Raw genomic sequence first — 16,771 nt, 5'->3', positions numbered from 1 at the left:
TACAAACGCTTCACTAATTTTCTTTATCAATAGACTTCCTAATGTCCACCATCTCCAATAGCAAATGCAATTCAATCAGCGTGCACTTCTTTCTTCAGATGAATCTTGAGTCGATTATTTCCAGGTTTGACTCTAGATGATGTGCTAACTCTTACTATGTCTGAGAGCTGGGAGATATATAGCTTACTTGTGAATGGGAGGGGTGAACAAGTCAGAACTGACATCAATGGGAGATATCTAACTAATAACTATGAAGCTCGTTTGTACTAAATGAAATATATAGTGGTTCATTAACCTATTTTCAGATAATTCTTTACTGGTTTACAAGCTCTTTCATCCATTACATCCTCTCTGGTTGTCTCACACAGTGGGAATTTATGAAACGAAACCCATGTACATGGGTGACAGTCTTTGAAATGCAGTGAGTAGCCACTACCGTTTCCGAGGACATCATTCGAAACCTGGGTTCTTAGATTTTTTAACCCAAGACTTTTGGCTTGGAAAGAAGTGGCTTAAGAAATAGTTATAAAGAATGGAATATAAAGTATGCAAAAACCATCTTATTTTTTTGAGAGAAGTTTCATAATGGAAATTGTCTTTTTAGGTCCATATTGTAGTGACTTCAAAAAGTGTTAAGATTTATATTGACTGCTATGAAATTGTAGAAAAAGATATCAAGGAAGCTGGAAATATCACAACTGATGGCTATGAAATTCTTGGAAAGCTTCTTAAAGGGGAGAAGAAGTCAGCGACAGTAAGTAACACATTTTGGTATTTTTGATGTTTAGTACCTTTTAGTAAATAAGATTGATGTGGTTTTTCTAAATCTCTCTGAATTTTATTTATTTCCTTCAGTTCATTTTAAACTGTCAAGTTTATTAGTCAGTTTGAAGGTGTGGAAAAATTACACTCAGAGAACTTGTTACCAAGAAAACACGATAATGTGCTTTTTTACTTCTGAAGTCAAAATGAGATACTCAGGCTTCAAGAGACACCATGAAATCTCTTAAAACAGGGTCACACTGGAAAGAAACAAGGCAAATGAATGCTTACCTATCCAGTGAGGCTGCAATAGTTCATGATTTCAAAATAATCATTAACCTGAATTTGTGCAACTGGAACATGAAGCCTCCACGGCCATTAGCTGTTCCTGTCACCCACAGAGAGGCCTGTCTTAGAACGCTTGCCATGGCAGAGCAGCCAAATGACACCCAATCTCAAGTTTCGTTGCCTTGGATTTAAAGAAAGCACACAGCCTTTATTCACACTGTGATCCAGAAATGGAGACTTAAGTCTCAAACTTACACTATCCCAGGCTCATTAGACATCCTGTCAACCAATAAACATTGTCCTAGAAGCTAACAGTTTTGGCTTCTGTTATTATTATTTTTGAATGTCATTATTTTAGTTTCCTTGGGTAGACAGGATGAGATTTTCTTGACTATAGTGTGGGAACAATTAGTTTAAATTTTGTAGAATTATGATAGACCCAACGTTTTGATGACCACTGGCTTTGATATTAAATAAAACTACTATCAGATACTTTTATTCCTGATCTACCCCTGTTTTGAGACCCACTGAGTTTAACCAAGATTGGCCGTGGGACCATAGATTTGGAACTGTCGACTGGTATCTGGTGGGCGCATTAGTAGTTACATAGCTGAAGATGGTGTCTTCCCTTTCCCCAGAATTTATCAGTGACTAACGGCTAATGGGGAGAAGTCGGGCCTCATGAACCCCTGGCTGATCCCCAATTGGCAGTCGACAGGCCCAGGCTTGTGCATTGCAAGCAACCATAGTGGCAGTAAGACGGCTTCCTTGGCTGTGTAGCGCTCAGAAGACAGCTTCTCATAACTCTTCTCCCTGTCTTCCAGACAAAACATTCTTTCCTGGGCCATGGGGTGGGGGCATAAGTGGGGCCATAGAGAGTGTGGCATAAATGTCCTGCTCAGGGCTGAGCACTCATAATCGTGTGTTCTCAGCATCTTCAGCAGCCATGTACCTCTGCATTCACTGCAAAGAGAAGCTTCTCTGATTATGGCTCGGGATCATATTTGTCTATAAATATTAAGATGGCAGACTAGTACCGCCACAATTGAAGAATTAAGACCTCCTCAGTCAAGGGTATTTTGACTGGGCTTATAGTTGAATTCGCTCTAGTGGAGCAGCCCTCAGATCCTGATAGAGAACAGCTGGTGACTTGCTTAGCAGGTTGGTATTGTAGTTTGTGGGGTTGATAGCTGGGGGGAAATGCCAATGTCTTTTCTCCTCCAATAGCGTGTACAGTACCGTCAGGCTGCAGGGAGGAAACGGCCAGCAGATCTTTAAAGGAATGGCTGTGCTGAGACAGTTTTTTTCTTTTCGTATAAACAGTTCTGCCTTAAATTCTAAAAAGACAGATGGCATGTGCCTCAGCTAAATAACTCATCTGAGGGCCGTAAAAACTATTAGTCCATTTCTAGACAGAAATTTCTAAAGCAAAGATCATGAGCTATAGCAAAAAGTTTCTTTAATGTTTCTTTTCTACAAAGACACATCTTTAAAGATTGATTTAAACGTGTGTAGTATTCAGATTAATTTAAACACAGAAGCTAATGTTCTTAAATCCTTCACTCAAACATTTCAGCAAGTGAATCGAGGATAGGATCCGGGTAGACGCAGTTCCCCTTACTGTCTCTTTTAGGCCCACATTTCCTGCTTCCCCTCACCACACACAAGCATAACAATGTTCTCAGGAGTGCAAGCGCAAGACAGAATCTGCCTGAAGTTGGCAAGATTAGAATGTTTAGAATGTCTTCCTGCATGCTTAGCTGATGTGGCTGTTGGTTGTTTGCAGTTCCAAATCCAGAGCTTTGACATTGTCTGCAGCCCAGTGTGGACCAGCAGAGACAGATGCTGTGATATTCCCTCTCGGGTGAGTAAGTCCTGTCCTGGCTTTATTTGTCCCCCAAGAAGGATCCCTTATGATGCAAATGGAGAGGACGTAGCTCTCAGCAGCTGCAGTTCTAGATGGGAGCCCAGAGATGTGCAACGTGTGTGTGCTTTTCAGCTACCACTGCTCAGACCAGGGCTCATGTGACCCTTCATGAAGGCGAGGCATGCACAAGACCATATCTGGAAATTCTCTCAGCAACAGCCAGGAAGGTCGTGCTGAGCCAATGTGTTTGATAAACCTTCTTACTGCAGACCTCCTACTGCGTAACAGCCTCATACCAAATAAGCTACTATTTTTCTGGATTACTAAGGGTCTTTTGATGGAAGGAATGCACACATACATACATACATACATACATACATACCTATGTGTGTGCATGTGTGTGTCTGTGTTATGTATAGGTGGTATGGGTTAAAGTTCATTGTTGGTGAGATGATGCTCTAGCAGGCACAGCTGCATACATCTACTAGGTAAATGTTGCTATTAAATATTTAGTGAACATTTGTTATAGGCCATCAGCCCCTCAGTACGCTAGGGTTTTGGCGGTAAAAAAGAGTATCTGTGAACGGCAATGAGAGAAATTAATAAGCAGATACATTGGTTCTTCCTGACTCTGGGCTTCTTAGCTGTGGGTTCAACCAAATACAGACTGAAAATATAGAAAAGACCTTATCTATTGAACTTATAAACATTATTTTTTTACTCTAATGTTTTCCTAACAGATATTTACCAACCTCACACAGACATTTTTGTATTCCAATTTGATTATTGCCATTATTTTCTAAATAGCATAAGGTAACAGCTATTCATAGCACTTCTGCTGTGCTAAGTAATCTAGACATGATCTGAAGTTTGCAGGGGGATGTACTTAGGCTACATGCGAAAACCGCAACATTTTTTAAAAGGGATTTTAGTATTCTTAGGTCTTGGTATTCTCAGGAGGCCCTGGAACAAATACCCCCAAAATACCTGTGTTATACTGCATAGTGGGGGACCTAGGATGAAAACCAAGTCAAGAAGAAGCGAGGGGGAGTGATGGCAGGTGCCATCAACTTTTGGTGTTAAGAGTGCTTAGCAGAGGTCCCAGTGAAGTGAGGGAAAACACTATGCGGATGATGGAGGAAGACAAAAGGCTTTGCTTTTTATTTTAATTTTTCTGAATTAAATGGAGTTGGTGTGTAAGATATGTAGCATCTCTATAACATGGATTAAAGAAAATTGGTTTAAATGGCCAGTTGTCCTGCTAATCTTGCGAACATTACTTTGTTATATGTGGGGTTTGTTCAAATAAAGCTCAGAGAACCAGAGAAAGTTCTATGTTAGGCCATTTATAAGCCATGATAACTAGCAGCCATTTCTTCCAGTTGGGAAACAGATTCTCATGTATGCAAACAGGATCAGTGGATAAGATGTCACCCGTCACTCCTCACTAAATTTATAAGCAAGTAATCTTTTCAACATTTCAGAGAGATGAAGCAAAATGCCCTGCTCTTCCAAATGCTTGCACGTGTACACAGGACAGCGTTGGACCTCCAGGCCCTCCAGGCCCCGCAGTAAGGAGACCAAAATAGTCACTTAGAGCATTATTGTTTAGTTTTTGAAATCATTTTGGAGGGAGATCTTTGGAATGATCACCTATTTGTCAGTATGGGGCCATAACATGCTATTTTCCCATTTGTGTTCTTGGCGCTAAAATATGCTAAACTTCTAGCCATCTTTAAAATAGATTTTGAGATCTGAAGTGAAGTAAATAGAAAAGAAAATTTGGGAGCTGTCAAGACAAGTCAGTGGATAAATGTCCTTCTAGTCAATCCTAATGACTTGTGTTTTAACCCTGGGACCCCAAGGTGAAATAAAAGAACCAACTTCTGCAAGTTGTCCTCTGACTTCCACTCATGTGCCATGGAAAAATATATAAATATAATAAGACTTATTATTTTTTAAAAAAGATAATTTGGTTCTAGTGCTTGGCCCATTTCTATTTCTGCCCAGGGATAATAACATCGGCACTCTTTAAGACTTTTCTCTTAAAAACACAAGCTTGGGTTTCCATCTGTAAATTCAAGAGCTTGGAAAGTCTTACATTTCCTGAAAGTTTCTTGCATGAATGGAATAGAGCCATGGTTTGGAAAGCTGGTCAAAAGCAACCTACTTAGAACCTAGACACATGAACTTGACATGGACACACCATGAACATGATAATGAAGATGACAACTCAAATATGTGGTCATAGTCTAAGCGCTGGGAGAAAGTTCTAGAGCTTGAAATAACTTGAGTGGAGAGTCTACGATCGGATCCTATGCAATGGGGATGGGAGACTAAGAAAATGCAAAGTGAAATATTGAAGACTACAATTATGGTAGAGAACGTTGATCAATCAGTGTGTACTTCTCAGTTTAGGGTTGATTCATAAAACCCGACTTGAGCCCCATTGAGGAATAAAGTGATTGCTCTAATTTCGTTGATTTAAGACAACACGTTATTGCTATGGGAACAACTCAAAGATACCAAGAATACCAACCCTTGTTATTCTTGGGTTATAGTAAATAATTTATTCTAGGTTAGTTACAAGTAAGTTTTAATAAACAGATTCAAATGTCACTGGAATTAGTATCATTTATACCTGGCATATAACTTGGATCTGACAGATACTTTTCAGGTTTTTCCGTTTTTTTTTCCCCTCTAGTTTTGAGGTACCGTTTTCTGAAGTCATTATTATATTTATTATATATATTTGGCTTATATATTATATTAATATATAATTATATTATATATATTTGGCTTTATTATATTAAATTATTATATTTAAAATATTTTAAAAAGCCATTATTATATTTGGCTTTGCTTTTTGGCCTTTGAATTTTTGTTTCTGAAGTGCATGCTCTGAGGTCCAGAGAGATTAGATTATTTTCTTCAATCAGTATAATTCTTTTGGTTATTTTCCTTTGAGAATATAATTCATATGATTCTCAAATGCATTTTTTCACTCGACTGCTGCAAGTATAACAGGAAGAAACAAAGAATGTGAAGTTTTGAAATTCTATTTTCCTGTGTGTTTGTATGACACAAATTTGTTTCTTAGCCATGCAGGCCTCAAACCAGGGCTTTGCACATGCTAGGCAAGTGATTAGTCATAGCACTGTACACCAGCTGTAACATGAAGGTTTTACTTTAATATTTTGCTTATTTTTATTTTATAAAATAAAATATTTATTTTAATAAATATTAAAAAGTCATTTTAATAACTGTAAAAGTATTAACTGTTTAGGGACTATTTTTTCCTTCTTTAAACACTATTTTTATATATCCATTTTTATTTTCCTTATGCTCTTACCAAAATGTGTTTTTTTTTATGTGTTTTAGGGAGGACCTGGTGCAAAAGGTCCCAGAGGTGAAAGGGGCATCAACGGGGCAGTTGTAAGTACATTTTAATACTCCAAATATTCATCAGTATGTTGAAGTGTGGTTGTTTAAGTTTCTGTGGAGGAGGTATTTGACCTTAGTTTAGTGTGCCCAAGATATATCACTATCCTTGGTTTCGGATATAGTGAGCAATTATTAAAGATTAAATCTAACGAAACATGAACTTTGAGCTCTTGGGAATCTATGAATGCACTATGTATTATATAATGCTTTTCACTTTAAAAAGTCTACTTTTAATAGGACTTTTATTGAAATCTAAGTGTTCTTGTGAATTCACCGCACATTCTATTTTTTAAATGTGCAGTAAAGGGAATGAAAGAATGACATCAATACAGTTTTCTATAAGTATGTATTATCAAAATGTTTATGAAGACTAAGGGGTGATGCTTTCAGCTATGAAGAAACCTCTAAATGTTCCTACTGGAGGGTATTGCACCACCGCCCTCCCCTCCCTCCCCTCTCTCTTTTCCTCATATATTTTAGGGGCCTCCAGGTCCCCGTGGAGATACAGGTCCCCCAGGCCCTCAGGGTCCTCCAGGCCCCCAGGGACCCAATGGACTCTCCATTCCAGGAGAACAGGTAGGCATAAAGGCTTTCTGTAGTAAATGAAAATTATTTTAGATATGTAAATGGAATATGCAATAAATAACTGCAGAAAAATTTGCTCTACTTATTTGATCTCTTAAAAACTTCCTAAAATTAATGCACATATCACTTTTGTTAAACTATATTCTTTCAAAGTAGATATATAATCTTGTAATTATATAATAGCATCTTATAATGTAAAGTGGAAAGTACAGAATGGCATTTACTGGAGAAAGTGAGTGATTAATAATAATAATAATAATTAATAATAATAATAACAATAAATGGTTTATTCATCTACCTTAAAACAGACCTATGTGCTCGTCTCTGAACCTTTACACTGGACTAATAAATTGATAAAAGTCCATAAGTGACTAATTTCTTCCTTTAAACTTAATCTCCATAATTTCTGAGAACCATCTTCTCGTTGCCCACTCTAGGGTCGCCAGGGAATGAAAGGTGACGCAGGAGAGCCAGGGCTTCCCGGCCGGACTGTGAGTTCTCATGGAGTGTTTGAAAAGTTGCCTTTGAGTGTTGCAAATGTTTGTTTTCTAAAGAGAGAGAGAGACAGAGACAGAGACAGAGAGACAGAGATAGACAGACAGACACAGAAAGACACAGAGAGAGGCTGTAGAGTTTGGTGGGTGAGGTGGAAGTGGTAGGGGCTGGAGCTGGAGGGAGACTAACACATGATCAGAATATATTATATGAAAAAGGAATTTTAATTAAAAAAGGTGAAAAAGTGAAGTAGTGACGTGTAAGGCTGCGTGCGTGCTTCACTTCTCACTCTGTTCCTAGAGCTTAAAGTACAGTGTTTAATTCAGATTCTGCCTTGCTGACTGATGTCTGTATGCCTGGTGCTGTGTTTGTCTATGATCTTCTGTTCCTTTTCAGAGCCCCCAAACTGTGTTTTTCTTTCTTTCTTTCTTTCTTTCTTTCTTTCTTTCTTTCTTTCTTTCTTTCTTTCTTTCTCTCTCTCTCTCTCTCTCTCTCTCTCTCTCTCTCTCTCTCTCTCTCTCTCTCTCTCTCTCTCTCTCTCTCTCTCTCTCTCTTTCTTTCCTTCTCTCTCTCTCTCTTCTTTTTTTTTTAACATTTTGGAGGATGTTAATCATCACTTTCTACACACACAGTATTTCACTGTGCACTAATTGTTTGCTTCCCTTTGTGCAGGGAACCCCAGGATTACCTGGCCCACCAGGACCAATGGGACCACCAGGAGACAGAGTAAGTTTTGAGCCACACATCTGCATTAATTACAGAATCCCCACAGTCCTGTTTGCACTGTTGGAGATGTGGAATTCACATATCTTGTGGACAGCTGGTATCAGTATCCAGTATTAGAACCACCATGAATTCCCTTAAACAAATTGATGGGACTTTGGGGGAAATATTGGAAATTTTAATTTTAAGAGTTTTTAAGCTGTGTTAGATTCAGAGCCCAGTAAATAATTTTTTAACTGATTAGGAAAACATTAAAGAAACTTAGAAATGTTTTAGTTTCTGAAATTAAAATCTTTATTGTGGGATAGATTTTATGTAATTTGGAGAGTAGCCTTAGCTTTCATAGCATTTTCTTTGAAGTCCTGAGGAACTCTACCCCTTTAGAAGACAAGTGTCCCTTCTGAGATTGACACCCGTGCAAAGAGCTGGTATTCGGTAGGGACTTTCTCTATTTGTAGCAGCATTCAAATTTGCTCTTGACTCAAGGTAATAACAAGGTAGGAAAGCCATTCTGTTCTGGGACAGGCTAATTGGTAACCTTGTGAACATGACATTTATGTTTCAGTCACCGATACTATGGAAACATTTGTTTCAAGAAGAGACCAACCTTGCTTTAGTAAGAGGAATTTAGAGATGTTAAATTCCTCAAAGCCCACAAATCTTGCAACTTTTCACCATTTTGTAGTTTAAGCCCTGTGAGAGCTGTGTGCACTCTATCAGTCAGGCTAAACTGCTGCTCTCAGTCTCTCTGGAAGGGTTGGTGCCGTACCTGCTGTCAGGAAGCACGCGATTTTCTAACCTTAATATCTGTGAGTAATTGCTGGCAAGGATGTGTCACTCTGGGAGCAATGGTTCACCATGACATCTCAGCATAGTGGGTGGTGTTCTCCAGAGCAGTTTCTAGAAAGGCTGAGGGAGCTTGTGCATTTCCTCTCTGAAACTATAAGCCGGGACCAGCATTGTGGTAGTCTATGCTGATCTCCTGGGATGAAAATGAAGAAAGAGTTCCAGAACTCATTTCCCCCTTCTTCCACAGCTCTGTCTACTTACCTATTGCTCAGTCCCGCCTCCGAGACTAAAGGCAGGTGCACAGAGGGATCAGGCCACAAACAACTTCAGACAGCGAGAGAGACTGGGGATGGGGATCTTGGCCAACAAAATAAGAAAGGAACAGGCTTAGAGATGGAGGCAGGAGAGTGAAGCCAAGGATTAAGGTTCTGCAGGAATAGCTGGGCATGACAAAGGAGAAAAAACAGAAGAACCCCAGGCACTTGTATCTAGTATACATAGTTATATAAAATGATTGCTAGTCTCTTCAACACTGTTGCGTGGGTGGGCACAACAACTGCAGGCCTGCAACAAGAAGTGAAACTAAAAGTTGAAGCGTGGTGGTCTGCAGGTGGCTCAAGATGGCCGCTTTAAGGACTATCAGACTAAACCCCCTCACCTCGCTTTAGATATGTTCCTTCAAAATCCCAAGCACGACTAGATTGTCAAAAACTTCATCCTCACTAAAGAATGAGAAAGAGCATGCTAGGTAGCAGTTGGCTATGTTTATATGGAATAAATGTCATTCCGACCATCTCAGCAAGCTACTGGAACATTTTTGTTTCTTAAGTGGCTCTCACAAGTAATGTTGGTTTTGTATCAGATAGACTCAGAATCTGGTTTGTGTTAAGCTGGCCTTGCTCCTTCAGAGAGCAGTCTGAAAGTTTTTTCCTTTGAGTTTCTGAAAATATATGTTTTCTGGATATGGAGTATTTCTAAAATCCCCCTAAATAAAATCCTTTAAGTTTCTGCTATCGTGAAGTCAGTAGACTAAGAAATATGGATGCTGAATAATTATGGACAAAATAATTATTCTTTCATGTTCAATTTTTCAAAGCCAGACTGGCCTGGAACTCACAGCCACCCTTCTGTCTCAGCTTCCCAAATGCTGGAATTACAGGCATGGAGCCACCATGCCTGGTACTGATCATTCTTATTCTCTGTGGAAATGGGAGAAAAATCATTTCTGACGGAGGAATGCAGCAAACATAAACAGAAGGCTGACTCAGAAGTCCTCGGCTGGGGTTCAGAGATCTGTTCTTGGGAATGAAAGCAGACTAGGTAGCAGGGTGACTCACTCTGGGCAGAGGTCATTTGGCACTGTACAGAGAGAAGGAGCTCATCAGCTTGGACACGGGAGCCAAAGGGCAGCCCTGCAGGGAGGTGCACCCTGCCCTTTCCTTGATGCTCACACTGACACAGCTTGGCCCTGTGAATGAAGGGAGAGAGTTTAATGCTGGTTGTGAGAATGGAAAACTTCCTTTCCTCTTAGGGTGTAGGGCAGTTAATACAGTTTTTCCCTCTCAGAGAGCAACTACTTAGTGGATAGAGTCACTCTTTCTTCACCTTTCTTTACAGTCTTACAGAAGTAAAAGCCAGAATTTGCCTTATTTGAAAAAGATTAGCTTGGCATTTAAAATGGTTTTATGTGTAACTACACACATTAACGAGCATAGGCGTGAACTGCTCTGTAACAGTGTAATGTAAATTGAAACGAGTTGTTTTGAAACGGTCTTCATGTTGAAAGCTTATCTACCAAACACCAAACTGTACTCAGTCCTTTGCATTTCCCATTCACTCTTCATTTCACCTGTTAATTTTCTTGCTAATCTGTAATTGTGAATTCACTCTTACCTAGGGTTTCACTGGAAAGGACGGTGCAATGGGCCCGAGAGGCCCACCTGGGCCACCGGTAAGAGCCAAGCGGGTTACCTGGTCCCCAATCTCCTTTGCCTTTGTTCCAATTTTACTAGTGAGAAAACATGGTTTGAGTTACCCTCCATCTGTGCCCTAGAGTATATTGTTACATGAGCTATTTGGCTTTGTTTTTTTTTTTAATAAATCAAAATGTGCCAGAGAAAGCGGATATGTCAAAATACAGATGCTTAATTAAGTTATGTTTTAGAAAAATCGCAGAATGACTTGGTCATTAGCTGGTTAGTCTTGTGATTTTCCTCTGTGTTGAGTGGTTATGTTCAGGACCTCAATGGTTACCTTGTGATTCTGATGCTTGTGATGTTTAAATGTTAAGGACATTATTAATGAGCAACCATCAGTCATTCTGGGGAAGCAGGTTTTATCTACAACTTAAAGGGTCTTCTTATGATTCATGGAGAAGATACTGAAGAGACTCTGAAGCTTTGTAGAGTAGAACTGCTCATAGGTGAGGTCACAGTGGGATGGAGACAGTGGAGACAGTGGCTGTGCCCCTGTCTGTGTGACAGGATTTGGAGATGCTGGAAGATATGTTTAAGTGATTTTTATTGTTTATTTTTAATACAAATATGTTTTCAGGTTTAAATATTAAATATAAGTGTTTACTGCAGAGTTCAATTTTTTATATAAATCAACAGAGAACTATTTTAAAACTCTTATGATTCCATTTAACGGAAATGGTAGGCTTTAGAGCAAGATGTATTAGATATTATATTATTAATAGCCCAGTAGATATATGGCGGAAATGCCTGAAAGTTGACTTAAAAGCAACAGGGATAAATTCTTGTGGTTTCGCTGGGTTGAAGAGTGCTGATAGGCTAGAGAGACTTGGAGCCTGGGGAATGTCCCTGAGGAAGAAGTGATTTCTAGACTCCTCTGCAGACATCAGAAGTGCAGCCAAATCATGATAAACCCAGCTACCTTTTTAATCCCTCTCTAGCCAAAGTTTCCATCTCTGTCTTTTGGAGCTTTTATTCTTATTTTTTGTTTCAGAAATAAGCTAAAAATTCAGGAGTTTCCTTCTGTAGATATGCACTGTAACAAATTACTGGGGTTGTAGTCCAGAGATTGTGAAGCTGGTTATATGTGTGCATGTAGTTTTTCATTGGATTCAAAATACAATGCAGACCGAAATGCCAAGATTTACCCCCCCTCATGTTGCCTCAAAATGTGATTGTACTTTTCCTTACCGTGTAATGATAGTCTGCTTCGTTTACAAGTTTTTAAACCTGGCTGCAGTTCTTTAGTTACTGTGACTAGGATTTTTCCTCACCCTAACATTCACTTTCTTGGTCTGTGATTGTAGGGAACCCCTGGTTCTCCAGGAGCCACAGGGCCAAGTGGAAAACCAGGAAAACCTGGAGACCACGGCAGACCAGTAAGTAGATGCCTTACATGTTTACTGACTTCTGTTCTCTTGTGGACACAGATAATGAGAACTCCAAGGCTTGGGCATATTTAGGTTATCTCAGTCATAAATGTGTTTGGAGCCTTGCTGAAACAATGATAAACCCATGGATTTGACTTGGGAATAGTTCTAAAGACTTTTTTCCCCTGCTTGGTTGCTATAATTTCCTGGGATGAAAATTGTGGTCATTGGGTTTCTTTAAAAGGAGGAAGGGAGTATGAGCCAAGACACATATTTCTGCCTGCATAAACACTCAGAGCTTCAGAGCTGGGTCAGCAAAATCATTCTTTTTATTTATAAATGGTATGCTGTTTAAGGCATAAAACTACATGATCAGAGTACAGGGCGCCTACTTCCTTAGTTTATGAATGTTAACCCTTTGGCAGACAACACTGGCTAGCTGCACCATTCGTTTCTGGCTCCATAGCTGAGGATGCTGGAGCATCAGACCAGTGTTAAAAGTATTTACTGAGACCTAAGGAGATGGCTTAGTGGGTAAAAATGCTAGCTATGCAAACATGAGGGTCTAAGTTTGAATCTTCAGAACATTTATAAAAAACTGAACATGTACGAGTATCTGCTAGTCCAGTGTTCCTACAGAGAGATGGGAGGAAGAAATGGGAGAATCCTTGGAAGGGAACAGGCTAGGTATCTGGTACCCACAGTGGAAAAACAGCAAAGAGACTTTGTTTAAAAAAATATGGAAATTGAGGATGAACACCCAAAGCTGTCCTCAGATCTCCACATGCACACCATGGCACACATGCACCGACATATGTATATTCAAATGCCCTCACCACACATGTGCAAACAAAATTATGCACTAGACTGAGGGGGCAGCTCAGTGATGTAGTGCTTGCCTACCATGTGCAGGACCATGGGTTCAACACTTAGCACAAACAAATAAATAAGTAGCTAAACCTGAGTTGCTTATTTTACTTTTTCTAATGTGGTCCTTTCTCAGTTTATATCTGATTTAGCTCTCTCTCACTCTTATGTTTAGTTAGAAATAAGAATTGCAATATCATTATACCTATCATGTGCTTTCAAATTAGTACCTTCCCATTGAATTTAGAGTTTTTAAAATTTCCACAGGTATTTGAAATAACCATTGAACTTCATACTCTTCATGCTTAATTTTGCGTTAGCACAAGGCAAGGGTATTGCTCATCTAGCAAGCAGAGGCTCAAAAATTTCTATTGCTTTTACTGGAGATGGGATTTCCAGAAACTACTAGTAAAGATGCTTCTACAAGATCATGGACGAAGGGATGGGGAAAATATTCTCATGAACTCCTAACGACATGATTGTCTAAACAGGACTGAATAATGACAACGCTAGTCATGCCAACATGTATGGGGGAGATATCACAAGGCCTCACCCCTAGATGAAGAATTAAAGGCAGTTAATGGCCACTGGGAGAAGGAAACTTAGTCTTCTTTAGACATGAGACCCAAATAGGTTATCCAACCCCAAATGGTCATCCCTAAACATATGCACATAGGAGAAATGCTAAAATCCATTAGTAGGGTGTGTGAATGTGTGAGCATGTGTGTGTAAAACAGTAATAATTGAGGGGGCACATGAGAGGACTTAGTGGGGAGCTGGAAGGGTAGTTGTGACATACATATGGTACTCGTGAATCTATTTCTCGAAAAATTCAAGTAGTCAATTTAAAGTAGGGATAAAATAAAAAGTAAATCAGAAACTTTTCAAAAGAGCAAGACATAAAAAGCATAATAACTGCAGTTTGCACAAAATTCCATATTCAATATTAATATTTCCACAAAATATAATACTTTTGGCAATAAGAAAGCCAAGCACAAGTTTTTCTTAGAATAATTCTAATTCAGTATGTATTTATTTGGAATTCATGTGAAGTGAGACAATCTAATTTTTCTTTAAAAATACCATTCTTGCATCTGTATCGAGAATAGGCTATTAAGAACAAAAGCAGGAAGTAGGGAGGTCAGTTAAGAGGATTTTGGAATAGTTCACTAGTCCTTGATTTGAGCTACAATGGTTTCCATAGAAACGGTCCAAGTTGGTGTGGCTGGAATAGTATCCCAACATCAGATTTGTTAACGACTTGGACTTGGATGTTCCTTTCGTAATGGCAGTTGGCAGTTTGAAAAGATGCTACCGAAAGATAGGAAGTTCCTGCCCTCAAAGGCTCTCTCCTGGACAAGGAGGGGCTTCTGATTGAGCATGATAAAGATTATGTGGTTGTTTGGATGTGAGACATTTAAGAAAGAAAAACACTTTTTTTTTCTATTAAATTCACAAAGATTAGCTGGAGGAAGAATTAGCTAGATTACTTAGATTAGAACCAATCATTTTGCTGGCTTATCAGATGATGGGCTCTGACCTCTTTCTTGTCATTTCTGTCTACGCATCACTTTAGACCAGTGGCTCCCAGCCTTCCCAGTGCTGCGACCCTTTAATACAGTTCCTCATGCTGTGGTGGCCCCCGATCACAAAATTATCTTCATTGCTACTTCACAACTGTAATTTTGTTACTGTTATGATTGTAATGTAAATATCTGTGCTGGCTGACATTTTTAGGTGACTCCCATGAAAGGGTCATTTGACTCCCAAAGGAGTCATGACCCACAGGTTGAGAACTGCTCCTTTAGACCCTATCTTCCTGTTTCTAAAGTGTGACATTCCTGTGTTTTAGGGTCAATCTGGGTTAAAAGGAGAAAAAGGTGATAGGGTATGTATTTCTTAAAATTTGACTTAATTTTATTTCAAGAGTTAAATGTTGACATCTGAAATTATAGAAATAATATTTTTTTTCAAATTTAATTACCCAGGGAGACATTGCTTCCCAGAACATGATGAGAGCAGTTGCAAGACAAGTCTGCGAACAACTAATAAGTGGTAATTCATAGTTTACCGTCTGAGTCTGTGAACAGCTAGTGAGTGGTAATTCATAGTTTACCATCGGAGTCTGTGAACGACTTATAAGTAGTAATTCATTGCTTACCATTTGAATGACTTTTAAAGTAATTTTAGGAAACCTACAGAACTTGAGTCATAGAGTTGATCAGAGAAATTCCGAATTCAAACAGCTCCTTGCCTGAAGATGGAGTGTGGGCTAGACTTGAACTCAGGGCTCTCTCTCTGAAAATGGAGAGCAGGCCAGTCTTGAACTCAGGGCTCTTTCCTCTGAAGATGGAGTGTAGGCAGCCTTGAACTCAGAGCTCTCTCTCTCTCTCTCTATGAAGATGGAGTACAGGCCAACTCAGGACTCTTTCTCTGAAGTTTACTCAGTGTTTCTCACTGCACGATCCTAAGGAACACATCCCTTCAAATTGTTTAATTTGCTTGTTAGAAATGAGAGTTCCTAGAACATGTTCTAAACCCAGGGAATTACAGTGCTTGGAAATGAGGCCCAGAAATAATATATTTTTCAGTGTACACAAAGTTCTCATTTGTGCTAAAATCTGGGTGTCATTGCCTTAGGTACCTAGAAAAATGACACACTGTCCTAATTTCAAAAGGGCTCTCTTTTGAGTGACATCATTCAGCACACTTGAAGGTAGTATATTTCAGAGCCACCCTACACTCTAATAATTCTTATATTCACAACAGTGCTTATGGCTTGAGTTGAGCATTTTGGGGAAATGACCATCTATCAAAGGTCATTTTGTACTGGGAGGTTGATGTATCTCATTTTTTTTTGTTGTTTGTACTAATTAGAACACTTCCTAGAGAGAAGGAAGAAAGGAGGTAGATCTCCTTAGATGCTAAGAGAAAGCAACTTCCCAGTCTCGCACTTCCCTTCCTGGGTTTCTTTCTAACAAGTCTTTCTATTTTACAGGCCAGATGAACAGATTCAATCAGATGCTGAATCAGATTCCAAATGATTACCACTCAAATCGCAACCAGCCTGGTCCACCAGGGCCCCCAGGGCCCCCTGGTGATGCTGGAGCCAGAGGAGAACCCGGGCCTGGGGGGCGACCAGGATTCCCTGGCACACCGGGGATGCAGGGACCCCCTGGTGAACGAGGTGGGTCTTTCTGACTTTACCCAGAGATAAGGGAAGAGCTTGCATGTGCTAGAATTGGGGCAGGTTGAAAGTATTGGGAGGGCAGAATTTGGCAAGCCACTTCAGTGCTATTTAGACAGTCCAGACGAGCCGCCCAGAAGCCACCTTTGCCTGTGGTAATTTGCAGTTCACAGGTGTGCATCCTGGTGATAGGGGTGAGAGAAAACAGATGCTGCTTTCAGCGAATCTCAGTAGAGACGTTTCTATCCGTCAAGCTTCCTGTGGCATTCATGGGAAGCAGGGTCTTAGCACGTGGAATCAGGCCTCACATCTGACCGAGTGTTGTGACTGTGGCAAGAACTGAGAAGCCACCCAGGACATCTGAGCAGCCCAACGGTCTTAGGTCCAAATTTTTTCTATTCCTTCATTCAAGGCCTGGCAC

General features: G+C 39.7%; 1 protein-coding gene across 4 annotated transcripts in view; it reads left to right on the top strand.

The window, feature by feature from the left end:
• Positions 1-16,771, top strand: part of Col12a1 (collagen type XII alpha 1 chain) — a 109,866-nt gene that overhangs the window by 87,591 nt on the left and 5,504 nt on the right. For all 4 annotated transcript variants that reach the window (XM_087905424.1, XM_085689446.2, XM_048435723.3 and 1 more), the window contains 12 exons: positions 605-754; positions 2,837-2,914; positions 4,402-4,488; positions 6,299-6,352; positions 6,842-6,937; positions 7,384-7,437; positions 8,114-8,167; positions 10,851-10,904; positions 12,234-12,305; positions 15,016-15,051; positions 15,152-15,218; positions 16,162-16,350. In XM_087905424.1, the coding sequence (XP_087761550.1) occupies positions 605-754; positions 2,837-2,914; positions 4,402-4,488; positions 6,299-6,352; positions 6,842-6,937; positions 7,384-7,437; positions 8,114-8,167; positions 10,851-10,904; positions 12,234-12,305; positions 15,016-15,051; positions 15,152-15,218; positions 16,162-16,350 (991 nt within the window). The remainder of the gene's footprint in view (positions 1-604; positions 755-2,836; positions 2,915-4,401; positions 4,489-6,298; positions 6,353-6,841; positions 6,938-7,383; positions 7,438-8,113; positions 8,168-10,850; positions 10,905-12,233; positions 12,306-15,015; positions 15,052-15,151; positions 15,219-16,161; positions 16,351-16,771) is intronic.

This window comes from Myodes glareolus, chromosome 4 (genome assembly GCF_982192425.1).
Source record: "Myodes glareolus chromosome 4, mMyoGla1.1, whole genome shotgun sequence".
Lineage (NCBI taxonomy): Eukaryota > Metazoa > Chordata > Mammalia > Rodentia > Cricetidae > Myodes > Myodes glareolus.
Note: the sequence above shows the minus strand (reverse complement) of the source record. Positions and strands in the feature narration are given on the sequence as shown.